The sequence below is a fragment of the Dipteris shenzhenensis genome, chromosome 13 (genome assembly GCF_047967505.1).
Source record: "Dipteris shenzhenensis isolate YYH24624 ecotype China chromosome 13, Dip_SZ_1.0, whole genome shotgun sequence".
Taxonomy (NCBI): Eukaryota; Viridiplantae; Streptophyta; class Polypodiopsida; order Gleicheniales; family Dipteridaceae; genus Dipteris; species Dipteris shenzhenensis.
The window spans coordinates 7,195,513-7,214,728 of NC_141608.1; the positions used below are offsets into that span (position 1 = coordinate 7,195,513).

The window sequence follows — 19,216 nt, forward strand, 5'->3', positions numbered from 1 at the left end:
TTAATTCGCTCTCTTAAACCCCCCCTTCATATTTTCTAAAATCAATCCTTAAAAATTTCTATTTATTTTTTCCCCTTCTTGTTGATCCTTTTTTTTCTTTTTCTTTTTCACTTGTCTTTTAGCTTTAAATACCTTAAAATTTGCACACTATTCCTACTCAATTTTTTCTTCCCCCCTCCCCCTTAATTTTCTCCAATTTCCCCCTCTAGTTCTAGCTATTTTTAGCATGCGATTTTCTTTATTTTCACTCCCTCCTTACCCTTATTTTTATTCATTCCCCCCCTCCATTTTCTCTATAATCCTAACTTATGTATCTATTCCTTTATGTTCCTAATCTATCTATCTCCCTTAAGGCCCCCCCCTCGACTAGTTCTTTAGGCTTTAAACTAGCTCTTTATCTATGTTCCTAATCTATCTATCTCCCTTAATCTCCCCCTTATCTATTTATTTAATTACCCCTACTAAACTCCCTTTTCTAATTCCCCCTATATCTTCCCTTTTTTTTTTTAAGTCCTTGCAATTTCCCTCATGTACTTTTCCTACCTTCCAGGCTCTCAATACTTTGATCAATTTTTCAATACATTTCCCCTTCCCCTCTGTTTCCCTAGCATATTTATCTCAGTTGACTCACCACACTCCACTAGTTATAAACCCACCTTTTTAAACATTTAACTTCACTTTGAGCTGTTTAAGTCTGTGTTTAAGCTACTTTTTTATTGTGTGACCCCGATAACAAGGGTGGGGTGTTTATGACACCGGTCTTCCCAATCTAAGTTAAGCTGGTTCTTACCACGTTTTCTTGTTGGATGGTGGCAGGTAGGCAGACTTCCCTCTTTAATAAAATTGATGCTTGCCAGGACTTATCAAGCTCAACTTCTATACAGTTTTCACAAAGTCATTTCTACAAAAGGGCCCACTGCTAGTTTCCTTTATAAACAGGGATTCACCGACTTGTACAAACTTTTCCATTAATGCAATTAGTCCTATCTCATTGTCTAGCTTCACTCTTTTGTCTTTTCACTATGCAAAGGGGTGTTGTAAAATCTTCCACACACAAGTCGTTTCCCCTACAACTCTGGACGGTTGCACATAGTGCAGTTAAGTCATTAATGCCATTTTGGCTTCTTGACTCCCTTCATTAAGTTGCTCTTTATTTGTTTTATTTTTTCTAATAAAGATCTTTCTAATCCCTCTCTTGTCCTTGCATAATTATTCATCGGATGTCACACTCCAAATCCAATACTCTCCACAGCTCTCCCTTGATTTTGGTTCCCACCTCCCAAACAATACATTCAAGTCATCATGACTTTTTTGGCCTTTAAACTCATTTCATGTCTCTTTTGAGCAACATTGTTTTATTACACTTACCTTGTTGGTTTTTTTCCTTTTAAACTCTTCTAAACTAGATTATTATCAAAACCGTCCACTTCCTTTACTTGCCTAATATAATTATAACCATAACTTACCCATATATCTGTTAAACCATTTTGCTTCCCAACCTGTTGTATCCTACTCGGGAAAAGGTGGGTACACACACATCCCTTCCTCCATTGGTCTAGTCACTTGCTCATTAGATCTCCCCCTGACACACCCCCTGCCCCCCCAAACCCCTCTTTCAATTTCTCTCCCTGGTTATTCCCCTTTTCACCCACTCTCCATTCATTTCCCTCTCATTTCCCTTCTTAGATGTTCCCTCACTTTTTTCTTCATTTATTCTTATTTCTCTTTATTTTCTTTAAAAGCCTTCTTATTTTTTCCTATTTTCTTTCCCCTACATTCCCTTAATTATTTCCTAACATATTCTTTCCTTCTTTCTTAATTTCTAATTTTCTTTCCCCTATTTTCTATTCTACTCGACCCCCTCTCTTCCTCGATTGAACAACTCCTTTTCCTAACTACACTCCCTAACCTAACCTTATGCCTAATCATTTACTTCCTACCCCTCGCCCCCCTAACTACTTCTAAAAACTACTTACTCTCTCCCTCCTCTAGCTACCACTTTTCCTAATAATTCCCCTAACTACTATATACCTTAACTTGCTCTTACCGCTAATCTACAATTACCTCTAACATGACTAACTATCTCCATGCACACTCATTCGCCGGGGACGAGCATTTTCTGAGCAAAATCTTCCGAGCATCCGAGCGAAGGAAAAAAAAAGCTTCCAACTATGCATAAATATGGCAAAAATCGATCAGAAGAAAACATAGTTTCACTTAGAAATATGCAAAGTATTATAGCAATGCCTATTTTATACAAAAATCTTTAGGTGAATCTGTAGGAATGGTGAGAGCATAATGGGATGGCTTTTGAAGAAACCCACATGTAGAGTAGATTTCTCTATGAAAATTCCCTTATGATCCTTCTTACAAGTTTTACTTAATAGGGGGTGACATTGAAAACCCTCTCTCAACCTATCTTCATGAAAGAGTTTCTTCAAAGAAAACTCATTGAAGCAAGCCATCCAGGTAGTTTCGCCAGCGAAACCCCTTTGAAGCAAGTCTCCCAAGGTAGTTTCGCCAGCGAAACTACCTTGGACAGCACTTTTAAAAGTGACATAACTTTCATATCCAATGTCCAAATATAGTCATTCAACCACTCAAATTGATCGGAACACCCCATTTGAGCACATCTATGGAGTTATATTTTGGAAAATCTTTCATATATAGCATTAAATATTACATGTATTTTATGAGAGTGATATATAAGCCCAAGTTAATACTTATTTATAGTAATTTAAACTTCTTTAGAAACATGTCCATAAATATGCTATAAAAACACTAAAAAGATATTGTCATATGATATAAATGTGTTAATAAGTAATTATATATGCATAGTATTATTACATTGAGAGTGATTATGAGGAATGTTTCTTAAAGGAATCAACACTTTTTTAAGGTAATAATAGGGGTACAAAGGGATGTCACTAAATAAGAAAATTATGTTGTGTAAAAATGAATGAGTGACTAGTCTGTATATTTTTATGATAAAGGGATCTAGTTCTAGTGAAAATAAAAGTGTAAAAACCATGTTTCCTAAAGAAAAACATTTTTAAAAATCTCTTGAAAAACACGCTCGGATAAACTTGCTCATAGGTTTTTGCTCGTAAAATTAACGCATCCCTCATTCGCCCTTTCCCCCTCCCTCAACTATCTTCCATCCAACTAATTTTGCAATCCTTTCCTAACTTCATACCCGACTCTCTCAACCTTCCCTAACCTTTCCCTATTAAAAACTCCCTCTACCAAGTACCCCCCTCACTTTCTCCAAGCCTCTCCCACTTCACAGTCTCTACGCTAGCGCACCCAACCTGCTCAGCACAGTGTACTGCCACACTCGGCTATCTCGTTGCCTATTGTCCCGCTACCTATTGCACGATTACCCTCCTATTATCGCCAACTATGATCACATTTATACTCGCGCTGACCAAACTAAGTAGATCCCCCTCGCTTCATGATGCTCGTACTACTATCCTCTCTATCCTCAATTCATGCCGTTGTCTCACTGTCACTGAGCTCTGCCACTATCCTTGCTACCCCGAAGCTTTGTTGAACCACCCCTGGGCTATTCCTACATCACCACCTCACACACTTCTCTTTAACCCACGGGTACATAGTTGATCTTAACTTTTGTGTTTATTTTAAGATGCCTAGATCCATCACGAGAAAAATCGCTCGAGAACCCCTTATGGATCTATCCTCTTAACATCATTTCCTTAAAACCTACTTCAAATTTCATTGGTGCTACTACTTTGGATATTAATTTTCTCAATACCACTTTTATACTACAAAAACCTTTCATTGGAAACTATTGTTCATCGATTGCAGTGAAGAAAAACAAGCTACCTGTCCCCAATGTGGCCTTCATTCATCTTCATAGCAATAGACCCAAGGAACCTGTTACAAAGTATGTTTATCTCAGGTTGTCCCCATCATATATGCTGCATCCAACAATGAGATGGCTTGGTTGGATCTGACTAAACTCATAAAATTATTTTGCAATAATGGATTTCTCCAACATAAAAAAGGTTTATTGCTAAATTCATTTATGAGAATCATCTTCCTGGCTTTCATATCAATACTTCTTCCCTACTAGCACTTCTTGGTGAGGGGCAAGACACCTTATAATGGGCGTCTTGCCCCCATCATATGGTGTCCCTCCGGGTCAGGGTGGGTACACACACTTTTTTTTTGGTAAAATCCGGTGTATTTATATTCTCATAAATTTACAAGATGGGAAGTCTCCCACACACTGACATTAGACTCCAAAAGAGAGCCCAATGGAAAAACTCAAAAACAGGTAGAGAACACTTCAAGGCTAGTAGCATCCAAGTCCTTGCAGCAAAACTGTCATATAAGGATTGCTTGAGGGACATTCTGAAGAAAATATATGCTTGAGGAAACTATTGACCCATCCTAGAATGCAGTCTCTGTGTCCAAATGGTCCATAGTACCCAAAAGCGAGTCTAGTGAAAAAAGAGGAGGAATGGAGACATCTGAGATGAGAGGCATCCAAACATCCAGAAAAGTTTCCCAAATCTGATAGAGGGAAATCGAAGCCACAGCAAATGAGAAATATGAGTGATCAATATGCGAGAGTGTGGGCAAGACCATAATAGGTGAGGAACTGTTTCACAGTGATGAGAACAACAGGGGCAGGAAGGGGAAGCAATGTGGCATGCTGCAAATTTCGCCCCAATGGAAAAAGCTCCCACTATACATCTCCAAAAGAAAAGCCTCTGTTTCAATGGCAAATTTGGCTTTCGAGATTTTCATGAGTCGTGATTGCCACCAAGATAGAGGCCTATCCAAATTCCAAAGAGTGTTGGCATGCTTATCAATCCATGGCTGTGGAAGAAGAAATCTGTAGACCTTCAAGGAGGTCAGATTGTGCATTGAGAGCGTATGGGTAGCAGGAGGTAAGGAAGTCAAATTCCAATCCAGTAATCTATCCTGTACAAACAGTGGAGGAATCGGAACAAATGGCTGCAACATAGTTGAAAGTATTCTCCAAATGGACCTATGATGCAGACCCAAGGAGAATGTCCTGCAAGCTTGTGGAAATGAAAGCATACAACCTTGTTGATCCACAACATCGCCAACAAATCTTATGCCCAATTTCATGAGATTGTATGCTTTAATAGGTGCCTATAAAGTGAGAGGCAATTCAAACACCTTGCTCCAATGGATGCTTTCCAAGCAAAAAGAATTACCATGATGAGAAGAAGCACCTGTCCATTTTGCATATGAGAGAATTCTCTTCCAATCATGAATAAAAGCATTAGAAACAGGGAAACCAGGAATTTTCCCCCGAAATGTGGTCATGACTGCTTCCCAGTGATCTGTAATCCAATGCCAATATGCATGAGACGCCATGTTTCCACACATAGCTGCTAACATAATAGCCCATGGCTGTTTTTGCTGAAAAAAATCATCAATCATAGTGCTCTTTCTTGCCAACATATGAACCTGGAGATTGAGAATATTCAGCCCCCCATGAGTCTTGGGTGAACAAATAGACTGCATAGGTAGTAGTCGCAAAGCCTTTTTATGAGATTTGCTTTTCCAAAGTATCTCCATAGCCTGGGACATATAGGAAGCCAAATGCTTGAAAGACCAGGGAAGAAGAGGCAAATAAAATTGCACATATGCCATAATGATGGACTGTACTATCCGAAGTCGAACATGTAGAGGCCAAGTGGACAAATGCCAGTATTCCAGCTTCTTGTTGATCTTTTGAAGCACCCATTTGAGCTGTTGTTGCGGGGTAATATTCCAGCCAATGGGGTAGCCTAGATGCCTCACAATAGTGTGGGAAGAGATAATGTGGCCTGGCTAGAGAAGTGCATGCCAATCAGCTTCTTTCAAAGCTAGAAGTTTTGATTTTTGAAAATTGATTTGCAGTCCAGCAGCTATGCCAAAGTCATTTAGTGTATGCATCAAGTGAGAAAGGTCACTTTGAGAATTCCTGGGCATAAAGTATGAATCATCAGCATATGCCTGTGCAAGAAATGACTGTGCCCCTAGAATTTGCAAGCCATGAAGCTGTCCTGTATCTGCAAGATAGTCCATATGCAACAGTAACGGATGGGTAGCAATGGCATACAGTAAAGAACTAAGAGGGCAACCCTGTCTCACTGAGCGGGTCATAGTCCACGATCTTGACAACCCACCACCAAGCAAGCACTGCGCCGTGGCCTGAGAATAGAGACAATAGATGATATGGACAAGCCAAGGGCCAAATCCCAATTTATGCATAGTCTGAGAGATAAAATCCCAATGGACAGTATCAAATGCTTTCGCAATGTCTACTTGCAGAATGAGAACATCTTGTTTAGAATATTTGGCATACTCAATTGCAAGCAAAGCATTGGAGATATTGTCAGTGATCTGCCTTCTGGGGACAAACCCATACTATCTAGGATGAAGTCCTGCTTGCAGAAGGAAGCGAACTCTGAGGACAATCATTTTAGCAATGAGTTTGTAAATAACAGGCATGAGAGATATAGGCCGCCAATCAGCCATTGTCTCACACAAGCTTTTTTTGGGAATCAATTTGACTAAGCCATGTTTCTAGGATGGGGGAAGAGATTGTTCTGCCCAAGCATGATTGATCTTTAGAAGAAGAGAGTTTTTGAGATCACCCCAAAATGCACGGAAAATTCGACAGTCAATCCATCCCAACCAGGAGAGTTGCTTTTGCGTAGATGACTCAAAGCATCATCCAGTTCACCAAGCATAAAAGGCTGCTCCAATGCATGAACCTGTTCCCGAGACAATATGGGCTAGACATGCATAAGAAATTGAGACCTAGCTGCATCCACTTGCATTAGATGATCAAGCTGAAGAGAAAGGAGGTGCTAGAAATGACTAGAACATTGTGATTCCAATTTTGATTTGGACCACTTCATCTTTCTTGATCCTGCAAGTATCCTCCTTTCGCCTATCCGCATGAAGACTTTTAAAGAAGGCTTTGGAGGAGCAGCCCTAATCCAAAAGGGGTTTCATGCGAGCTCAGATTTGCCATTTCTTTAATTTGCGAAGATCATTTTGGTGGATGATATGAACCGCATAAGCACAAGAATCCTGCTCAGAAGAGGTAAGCTGCTTATGAGAACTGATTGCATCCATTTGCTGCTTGTGAGACTGAGCCCATTTCAGCTTGAGCCTGAGGTTTCCCATGTAACTCTGTCCATAATCTTGAATAACGGCCTGTAAGCGATGAGCAAGACTGATCCAAGCAAAATCCATATCCTCCTGAGCATGTAAGAGGAGGGGACAGACAGCCACTCTCACCATGTTTTGAAATTGTTGATGAAGCAAATAAGCACTATTAACATGGAGCAGGCGACAACCAAAAAAAGGCATATCATCTGTCAAACGTGCTATTGATAATGTCAAGCATACTGGAAAATGATCAGAGAGCAAGAGGGAATGATCAACCCAAAGTGTACATGTAAAATCAGCATACTGCTGAGCATGCAGCAAATACCATCTGTCAAGTCGAGCCCAGTAATGAGTAAAGGCATTGTGATGATATGTATAACCCATATCTCTGTCCCTTGTTGAGAGCCATAAATCTTCTACATGCAGAGATGAGAGCATATCTTCCCAATGTCGGAGCTCAGTGGGGATCATGTGAGAACCATGAGTGGTATTATCTTGGGTGGGCATACAACTTGCCCCAAAGTGGCTGCCAAACTTGGTAACTCAGCCCTCATATAGTCCAAGAAATCCACTACCTCAACCCATATGGGGCAGTGATGTCGAATGAGGCTGTGGTAATCCTTATTTGGCGACCATGGCATGACATGCACCATTTGTCTGCCATAGAATAAGGGCGACATCTCCAATATCTGCTAATGATATGAGGCATCCAAAAAATGCACTTCATAAAAACCCCTGGAAGCAAAATATACTTCAACAACAAAGCAGCCTCCCAACAATGCCTGAACCCACTGGGCCACATCATTGGCTGAAGGTAACTTTCCTGGAAAAAAAATGATAACTGCTTGCTGAGAGAACTTTCGAAGAGGAGCAACCAATGAAGGCAGCTTCAACTTATATTTGATGGCTGGGGGAGGTTTGGCCCACTCCTTCTGGCTGTGATGAAATTCATCTTTAAGCATGTCAAAAACATAGTGAGCATCTATAGAGTCTGCAGAAGAGAAATCAACTTGCTGTCTTTTGGAGTCCCGGGAAGACTCCTTGCGAGAGTAACTTTTGAACTAGTCTTCCATGAAGAGAAGCAGGGCGGGATCGATGAAGAGGCAGAAGCAGAACAGAACTGTACGGACAATGAAAGGGGTGGAAGTGCAAGCTGTACGAACTGTATGGGATGTACAGATCGTACGGATGTATGGAAGAGGGACTGCAGGGGTTGAGTCATACGGAAGGCGAGAAGGTACGCAGAGACTATACGGAATGCAGAGAGGGAAGGGACTGCTGACGCAGAACGGCAGGGCAAGTTGTACGGAACAGGACGGAAGGTACGGAAAAAAGGCGAGGCAAGCTGTATGGAAGGTATGGGAAAGGACGAGCAGATGTGGCAAGGCTGCATAGGGAAGAAGAGCACTATCTGTACGGCGTCCGTACAGATGTACGGTGTTCGTACAACTGTACGGGCAAAGTGCGGAGATGTACGAGGTCCTGACGTAGACTTGTACGGGGCTCAGGGAGGCTAAGCAGCAACCCTCACGACCTTACCACCGACCTCACACACACACCACACACACACACCACACACACCTGGGTGGGTACACACACACACACACACACACACAAACACATACTTCTTATTCCCTTCCCCATCTACACTCACTCACACACACATACTAACCCCCATTATTATTTGTTTTAATTCGTTATAATTTATTTTTTTAAATATCTATGGGTATTTTTTCCCCCCCTCTCCCCGTCTTCCCCCCAAAACTAACTCCTATACCTACCTCTTTTATTCCAAATTTTTAGTATCATATATATATTTTTGGTTTGTTTTCCCCCTTTTTTATTTATTTTTTAATTTTCTTTTTCTAACCCCTTTATTTCAATTCTTTCTCTACTTTAGTTATTTCTACTTTGTATAACCTATCCTACTTTATATATTTATAAATATAGATAACTCTTGATTTACCCTTCCACTATTGAGAAAAAATTCTCCTAAAGCACCCTTTTATGGTCTCGCATTTTTGTATCTAAGCCTAGTAGTATGGTCTAGCCTACCTCTAATAAATTACCCCCTCGCACTTTCTAAATGGCTGGCCTTTCTACTATGGCACATGTTTGTTAAGGCACCTAACCTACCCACCCCCTGAAAAAACTCAAATGCCCTAAGACCGCCGACTACAATCGACTACATGCTTGCAAGCACTGCCTAGTGCCTATATAACAAGAGGCTCCTAAGCTTTACCTTGTCTTCTATTCATCCTCCAAAGTCCATAACGGCTCGTCGTACTTTTGAGTGCTCCCCTGCTCGACGTACTAGCCCTCCCATACTCCAACCACCACTGCTCTACTATCTCTAGTACTAGTTCCCAACCTCTCTAGTACTAGCTCTCTTCATTGGAGTGCTAGTCCCTGCATTGCTGGCCCCTAACTCCACAAACTCTACTCAAGCTTGGCTACTACGATGCTACTAGGCAACGTCCACCTTCCGTGTGCTCTGAGTGTACTGTGCCTCTACTGCTACGCTGCATCCCATCTCCACTGAGTAGCCTGGCTCTACTACCTTATTGCTGCTACTGCTGAGATCGAAGGTGACTGCTACTTCCATTACATCATCTGCTGCTCTTAATACGCGGGTCGCGCCCATCATGGACCCTAAGGTACCCATAAATCGTATCCCTTAGCCCTTCAAATGTCCTACCTCTTTTAAACCCCCAAACCCCCCTCGTCCCCCCTTTTTTCATATAGAGTTATTATCCCAGGCCCCGTGCTAAGGATATATAGTCTTCTGTAGTTATCCTCCCTCTCCCCCTCTTTTCTAGATATTTTTCTCCCTAACCTCCCCTCTAATGATTTATAAATTCCCCCCACCCTCCTCTCCCCCTCTATTTATATACTTAGATAATTTTTCCTTACCCCCCTCTAATTATATGTACATACCCCCCTCTAATTTTTCTCCCTAACCCCCTCTCTAATTAAAAATGCTCCCCTTTAAAAATACCCCCTTCGTTTTTCGTATTTTCCCTACATCTCCTGCTACATCTTTAACTACTTAATTTCTCTTCTTATGCTTTTTAGACCACTTACATTGTATATATGCTCTGTTTCTTAACTGTATAAACGTTATCTCTTCATTGTGGTATAATATCCTTAGATTTTTTTCTCTATCTTTATCTCCTCTTTAATTTTTCCTTCGTAATTCCCATTATGTACTTTAATTTTTTGCTTTTGAGTTTTTGTTTTTTAGTTGAAAGTTCTAGTGATAAAGAAATTTTTTATCAATTAATCTTTAGAATGACCATTGAAATAATGTGTACTATGTTTACTTGACTCTTCACTTCTCCTATGCTCGTAATTTTTTATAAGGGACTTTTTCTTTCATTCAAGTTACTCTTCCTTGTACTTATGATCTACTAGACCAACCATGGATTGTTTTGTCATGTGTAAATAATGTAGTATCATATAGTCTTACTCTTATAGGCACTCTAAGTTTCTCTAAAGTTTTGCTTTCAAAAAATATATAGCTATGTGTGATATTTTCTCATGTTAACTCCATCCTCTTGAAGATTGAGGGCTATCTTCCTTGATACGTACTTGAAATGAGTGGTGTACCACCCCCCTTATATCTAAAATTGGGATTTCCATTGGAGAATCGTAAGGGTTTTATGAGTCTTTGGTATAAGCAATAACAAGCTGGGGTGCACATGTATTACCTGTCTTCCCTCACAAATCTATGTTGTTCCAACATATAGGGTTGTTTGGATGGTGGCAAGTAAGTGGAACCCGACCTCGGAACCTAGATTATCAGATGGATTCGACATTTTTTAACCAGTTGTACTCATATATCCATATTAGCACTCCTGACATTCCATTCAATTAAAATTCTTGCGTTTGTCCTGAAAAGGGTTTTGTCCACTAGGTCTTCCAATGAGTCTGTAGGTTCTGACAGTCTGAAATTATGTGTCTGTTGAGCAGGACCATGAAGCTCGGAGTAATGAATGGCTACAGACTAGCAATTGTCCCATCGCGAAATCCTTTCGTGCAGTAAGTGGGGTTCTGCCAATAGTTACCAAGATAATTCAACCTCCTCCAGATTTGAAGTTCCGATGCCCTCCTGCTATAGTTGCAGCACGTGCAGCACTTGCTCGAATAGCTGCAGTGAAAACTTTAAGACCTCAACCTTTACCGAGAAAAATGTTGGCAGTCGGGCTACTGGGAATTGCTTTAAATGTCCTTTAGGGATTTGGAGGGAACATACTGAGAAATTTTCACCAGCTTGGTTTACTGCTGTGCATGCGTCTGTTCCATTTATTGCTATGTTAAGGAAGGCCGTCAACATGCCTAAATATGCAATGGCTTTTACGATTGCGGCTTCCATCCTGGGCCAAGTGATTGGATCTAGGGCTGAGAGGAAGCGAATTCAGCTTGTTCAGGTGAGGGCAAATGATTATGCATTCAAAAGTGGGCCAGAAGTGTTCTATTGATTTGTTACAAAAGAAAAAGAAATATTCTTACAGAAAGGAAACAAAATGAAAGAAGACTAATTGTGTTATAAAGGGCAAGTACAAGGAACCTCCATTGGGAAGCCAAAATATAGTATCTATAAAATGGCACACTATAATACAATAGGTGTCCTCTAAAGGACAATAACTCCTACGAGCTACATATGATATTGATGGGTTTAGTGGTAAGTAGTAAAGAATGACCACTTTCAATGCATCTGCCTCAAAAAATGGTGAATACCATAGAAGATTCTTCCCTTTGCCTTTGATTGCCTAGATATTTTTGTTCATGGGTCAATGTTTGCTTGGGTGTATCCAATCATAAAACTATTTTCGGGGCCCTTTGGCGCCGCAACGCGACGCATTTGTCGGTGAGATTTTGAATTTTGCACGGACCCACGCTCTTATTGAAAGCTTTTTCGGCATCATGATTGTCGCACTGGCATAATAATGAGACAATCTTATCATTGTCAACAGCACAGAGCTCGACACATGGCACTATATGCATTTACTCATGAGCAAAGAGATTGTTGCTCTGCCTGACTACATCACATAGCCTTTTCCTTGCCATCTATCATTGCGTAGCTTCGCCATCTGTCAACTGCGCAACACAATATTTTGTTCAACTAACCACCATGTTGGCCTTACTACAGCACAAAACTTTTGCCTTACCACTTCTCATTGCGTAGCTTTGCCATCTATTGCTGCGCAATAGCCTTGCATGCCTGGGTCCTGGTATCTTCTCCGCCCTCTGGATTTAATTTCTACAGAGTCCACACTTGAGGTGGCCCCGAATAAATAAGGCGGGGGGAAAGAGTCCTCCATGAGATGTTTGGTGGGTGTAAGCGCTCCCACAGCAAAGCCAGCTCTCAAAAAAAAATAAAAAACAATGTTTTATTACGCTAACCATTGTGCTAGTTCGAGCAATGATGTTGGCATGGAGAGACCACCACGTTGGCATGAAGACCACCGTGGCATGTCAATCTCTAAAGGGAGCCCCTCAAGGTCCATATCCGCAACCATTGTGCTAGATGTTAGAGCTATTTTAGTTCTAAACCACGGAAAATAGTCTTATTTTGGAGATATTTTAGTCGTATTACTCCTTGTGCAACAATTTCTCAACCAGTGCACACGTTCTTGGAGCTATTTTAGTTCCAAGCTAAGGAGAATGTAGACATTTGCAATTTATGATAGTTTCCTTGTAGCCATTACGCTGGTTATCGAAGCTATTATAGCTCTAAACCACTATGCTAGTTATTGAAGTTATTATACTCCTATTTTGAACTTTCCTTGCAACCACCGACTGGTTATTGAAGTTATTATAGTTCTAAAACATTGCACTGGTTATAGAAGTTATTATAGTTATAAACCAAGAAAAATTATAATTCTAAAAGCAAGGATAATATACTCCTATTTTGAAGCTATTTTAGTACTACTAGTCCTTGTTCAATAATTTTTGCTAGTTCTTGGAGCTATTTTAGTGCTATTTTAGTTCCAAGCTAAGGAACATGCAATCCTATTTTACAACTATTTTAAACCTTCTGCAACAATCACACCAGTTGCACTGGTTGCATTAAATCCTAAATGAGGGCATTTGTGAACCATTTTCACTATAGTAACAATTTTTTCAATAGTTTCTTGTGCAACGATCCCTATGGTTGAAGTAAAATGTAAACGAGGGAAAAAATATGCCATTTGTGCTTCTTTAGAGCCACTTTCACTACCAAAGTAACAGCACAAATAGTTTTGGCGATAATGGTACTACATTGAAATTGAAACAAAAGAAATTACATCTGATAGTTTTCGTGATAATAGTATTACATCGAAATTGAAACAAAATAAATTACATCCAACATCCAAAGATGCTAGCACATTATCTTTGTTACACTTCTTTAAACACTTTTAGCACTTGTCAACACCACCGCTGTGGCAAGAACTGGTGCCAAAAAGAATTGGGAAAAAATGGCCCTAAGGCCCCATGTGCAAGCAAATTCGGCCAGACGGTGACACCATCTAGCCCAATTTCGCACCTACTTGCAAATGGGGCCTCAAAGCTTTTGTTTTCACTTTTTTAAAGGGGAAATAGTTCTCCATGGACCTATGTAGCAAGTCCCCAAAAATAAATCCAAAAAAAATGGCCCAGAAGCCCCAAGTGTGAGCACGCATGAAATTGGGCCAAACCGTGATGTGGTTTGGCCCAATTTTGCACTCACTTGCACTTGGGACATTCGAGCCTTTTTTATTTTAATTATTTTGGAGGAAATTCCTCTCCCACCACCAAATATCCAATCCCAAAAAAAAAAATCAAGAAAAAAGGTCATCTAGAAAAAACAAAAGCCATCTTAACCCACCCACCCCCCCCGCCTGCTGCCTCTCCCCACCTATGTCCCCATAGCTCGCCTTTCTAAAATAATTCCATCGTTGTGATTTGGCAAGTTCTCTTTTTCTTTTCTTTTTTAGCACTGGAAAAAACAACCCCGTTTGGAGGCCCGTATCTCCCACTGGCGATGTGGAATCTGGATGATGACAAATATATCAAAACTATGAACACACAACATGGAAGCAAAAGTATAGTGTAGTGAGCTATGGCCTCACAACGGGCATTCATAAAATATGCACATTTTATACTCTTTAAGGGTGATCTACAAATTCAATTCATAGTTTACCCATTTTTATTCACAAAATGTACACACCTCCAAGATTGATTTATTACTTATTTAGTGTCTACATTAAAACCAATAAGAACAAATGTCACTCATAACTTTTAAATACATTTTGTCATTATCTTTATACAAGAATTATCAATATTATATACATAACATGACCCTTAGGCAATCAACATATGTATGCCCCTAATTATCTCCTTGTACCTCAATTCGTAATAAGATGGATATGCATGCACATATAAGCACATGTTCTATGCTTACGGAACAAGAACAAGAGCTGAAAGTTCTTGTTCTTGTTCTTGTTCCTGTTCTTGTTCTTGTTCATTTCCTTGTTCTTGTTCTTGTTCTTGTTCCTGTTCTTGTTCAGTTCTTGTTCTTGTTCTTGTTCTTGTTCTTGTCGTCGTCGTCATCATCCATCTTCTTGTTCTTCATATTGTGATTGAAGTTCTTCCGATTATGCGTCTAATGATGTTTCTAGTATTGTTTCTACTTCATCTGATGATGTCTCTAGTACTCTCTTCTTCTTCATGTGACGCAAGCTTGTTCAGTATTGCCACTTCTTGTTTGCACTGGGTCAAGCTATAGATAACAATTAGCATGCCATTTCACCAATGCATCTGTTTTGAAATGGAAATGTTGATAGTCTTAAATACGAGGTAACCATCCACATTCCTTCATCGACATTTGGCGAAGCATTAGATTGCTTTCCAACATCTATTGCGACCGTCCAAGGACTGTGTAGCTGCCAAAGTACTCCTACTTGAATCAAGATTAATATTTCGCATAATAAGAAGAAAAACCCTACACATCATATGCTTTTGACATAATGGCTGCGGTATATGACTATACTAGCATGGTTTCGTTGTGTCGACTCTGAACAAATGAGACATTAACCGTCATGTCAATTTCTGGCACCACATCCAACACATACCATCTTTTATCAAAACTACGAACGAGGGCAATCGTACCATCGGACTTGAAAATTGGCTTCTGATCAACACCACCACACATTACCAATGAGTGAATCGCCAATTAGATTGCATTTGCTCCTTGGATGGCGTCATCATCCATATGATAGCACACCTCTTATTAAACTTCACTAGGTGAACCCTAGATCATTGGTCTTCAAAATATCTTTGATTGATTGGGTGTTCGAACTCGTCCATCGCCAAGTGTTAATGGGGTACAAGACTACGATAATTATGAACAAAACTTTATGGAGAATAATCAAACTTCATGGAAAATTGATGAAAATTTTACTACAAATAGAGATTCATTGCAGAATGCAACAATCTAATACAAAATAGATCATACATAAGTATAACCATTGCTATTGTATTACAAATATTTTCTGAATCAAAATGATTACAAAACTCCTACATACACATTCGGAACCTTCTCGATTAACAATTGAAAGATTCAGAAAATCGTATTTGTACGAGAATCTAACACACATCTTAAACTGGTGACTCTTCAAATTACAGAATTATATCCTCTCTAAGCCTTGGGATATCTTTGATACATATATTAACTAGGGAATATTTCTAGTACTACTAACATCGACAGCATGGCCTTTTTACTACTAGTTGGGCTATCTTGCATGCTATTTGGTCGTCAACAACTTTGCTTATCAAATTATTTCTAGAGCACATGGAGATGTGTAATTCTTCTCGTTGGATGCACATCCCTTCAACAACTCCTAAGGTGCATGTTGGAGTGTTTCCACCAATCCATCAAAGTTTCCTTTACGTGGAGAGATTTGGTTAGAAATTGCTTGGGCATGTTGCATGCACTTTCATTTGACCTTATATGTTCTAAGAGAAAATGGAGTTTAAGTGTTGTTTACTTTGATTGACAGCTTGACAAATGGATAGCCCTATGAAGTCGGAAAACTTCTTGGGTAGAAAATCTTTCTTGGGCCGTAAATGTCTCTCTTTGCCACTTTTTCAATCAAGTGGCATTTTACATTCGTAAATTTGCAGAGTATTCTTACGAGCGTCGTAAACTTTCATGCAAATGCCAATCTCATTCTCCTAGATATTATGCATATAGTCATTCTCCTAGATATTATGTACTATAGTTAAGAGTCGTGCTAGAGAAATAAGATACGCTCCTACTCCAACCAGCCTCCCTCCAAAGATTTGCATGAAAGCTTCAGAAATCATGGTCATACTTTGATCAGCTACTGAATATAACAGAAGAACGACATGATGCATTGTTGTATTCTCAAATGTTGATCACACCAAAAATGTTTCTTAATTACACACAGCTATCAAGGAGCTTTGATCCTATTCAACTAATTTAGCAAGCATGAAGAGAAGTGGTCACTAATCTATAAACAGGAACGGTGGGGGTGATGTCGGGGTGGAGTGGGGGGGGCATACCATCATCAAGACTACTTCCGTCTACCACTACACATCCCAGTAGCTTTTTTTTCCTTAGCAAAAACCCAAAAGCAATCCAGTACATCTGTGTGTATGAAATGTACTTGGTACAGTACAGAACGTATGAACATTACATGTACTAATACAAGTCATTCGAAGCACACCTGCGATAACAATAAACATTCCTGTTTGGAAGAAATTTCATACGCACAGCAAACGAAAAGCTGCAATGTGCACCCCGCATCTCAACTTTAACAAACTATTATAATATTTACTCAACTCAATACACAAAAACTGGTCTCCCTACAAAAACTCTATTACCTGATATTATTTTGTAGACAAGTCGCTAGCTACTGTGAGATTCTTTCAAAACCCTCTGTATACAAGAATGATTAACATCCCCCAATACAAGGCTAAACTACACCAGTGAAACATCACTTGCATGTAAAGCCATGGCTTGTGATAACAATCAACATTCCTGTTTCGGAGAAAAAAGGTCATACGCACAACTAACGAGAAGCTGCAATGTGCAAGTCTCTATGTGCACCCTGCATCTCAACTTAACAAATTATTCTAATATTTACTCAACTCAATACACAAAAACTGGTCTCCCTACAAAAACTCTATTACCTGATGTTATATTGTAGACAAGTCGTTTGCTACTCTGAATTTCTTTCAAACCTTCTGTATACAAGAATGATTAACGTCCCCAATAAGAGGCTAAACTACACCAGTGAAACATCACTTGCATTTAAAGCCATGGCATATAGAGAGCCAGATGATCAGGATGAGTGCAATCACAATTCCAAGAACCACAAGCTTCACTTTCATATTCTGAAACCACATTTTCCTCCTGAGCTGCTTGCCTTGTTTTTGGAAATTATCAGCCTGCAACAAAAAGACAAACCACCCCTAGATTGATTACTTCTAATAGACCTACTGCAAATAAGTCCAAGAAACAATCTACTCTGCAATTTACACAATTACGATATTCGCTAGGAACTCTCTAGAACTGGCTCGCTTCAGCTTTCCAGGAACAACTTGATCACTCTTAACTATCAACAAAATCCTTCTCATTTGCTGCCAGCTTTCCAAAAGCAACTTGACCACTCTCTAATATCAACAAAATCCTTTTCATTCTTTCACAATAATTTAAAAAACTAGTCAAGCACAACAAAAACAATCACCTGGAAACGGAGATTTTCAGTCTTGTCCACAAGCAATTCAATTTTCTCTCCCCTGTCAAGGACCTGCATGGACAGTCACGGAGAAAGATAACAGCCTAACTCATATAAATCTGTGAATTTCAACAGGTAACATTACAGTGGCAATTACAGTAAATTCAATAGACATCAGAGTGGCATTTGCAGTAATTTACAGTAAATTCAATAAATATAACAAAGCGAAGCACACACATGCACATACACATCCACAACTTATGTACGTAGGAAGGCCCCACAAGCACTTCCCAGACTGGCAGGACACAGACAGGCATACCTGGATGGATGTATGGGCATAGGTGAACGTATTTATCTATGTATGTAAATATGTGCATACATGCATGGATTAGGCATATCCTCCAGAACTGGCATGCTCAGACACACACATGCTTTGCAGGCTTGGCCCTTGGGACTACAGATGGCTAGACTGCCACAATTTCAATATAGCCTTGAGGTTCCATCCATTCGATGGAGCCTACCAGGAGGTGAACCAAGTCATCAGAGAGGATCTCTTGCAGCTCCGCACATACACGACTTTGTTAGCACCTACTCAGCTTCAGTCCTTACAGAGATCACTGCTTTGCGGACATCAGAGGGGAGCTTTGACCGAACCACCGGGCCACACACCCAGATGCATCCCCCACATGCACTGAGAATCTCGTCCAAGTACCTTCATGCAGGCTACAGGTTGAGACAGGATGGGCAGAGGGCATCCCAGGTGAGAGACAAGTCCGTACTATCCAAAGACCGAGACCACTTTGCATTCAGATGCTCCTCAACAGCAAAAGGTCAAGCAAAAGCTTCCCTTTGTGACTTAGAAACTCTTGCCTCCAGACCAAATAAGACATCCCTCAATGCATCTGCCCAATCCAAATCTTGCTCGGCAAACATTCCAACAATACCAATTTACCTGGGATCGAAACACCTCTGCAATTTGCCAAAATTCAGTCACTACGTTACCTTGAGCATCCATAACTCAATCAACTATATTCCTTTGCTGCTTGTGATTCACTGCTTGAAAAAAGAACTTCGTAGGGCAATCACCTGGCTCCAACCAGAGTTGCCTGCTCCAAACTCTGGCAGCTTCGGTCTACTCTAATTCTTGCGCCTGAATCCTAATTCCAATTTTTTCAGTAAGGTAGAAACTATTTGATCCTCGCACATCTGCTCCAAAGCAGCTCTCAAGGCCAGCCGAATGGGCAACAGATCATCAATCTTAATCTTCCTTGCTCTCTCCGGGGACTCGCAAGCCCGAGCCTCCTGCACAATCCCTCGAATTG

General features: G+C 40.1%; 1 protein-coding gene and 1 pseudogene across 1 annotated transcript in view; one reads left to right on the forward strand and one right to left on the reverse strand.

The window, feature by feature from the left end:
* The first annotated feature begins 8,262 nt into the window (after positions 1 to 8,262).
* On the forward strand, positions 8,263 to 11,648 carry LOC147894967 (uncharacterized; annotated as a pseudogene).
* A 5,506-nt stretch (positions 11,649 to 17,154) lies between these two features.
* LOC147894968 (vesicle-associated membrane protein 721-like) overlaps positions 17,155 to 19,216 on the reverse strand; it is a 32,048-nt gene continuing 29,986 nt past the window's right edge. The window contains exons 4-5 of the mRNA XM_087383500.1: positions 17,904 to 17,966; positions 17,155 to 17,604 (exon numbers count right to left, since the gene is read on the reverse strand). Of these exons, the coding sequence (XP_087239626.1) occupies positions 17,458 to 17,604; positions 17,904 to 17,966 (210 nt within the window). The 3' untranslated portion in view covers positions 17,155 to 17,457. The remainder of the gene's footprint in view (positions 17,605 to 17,903; positions 17,967 to 19,216) is intronic.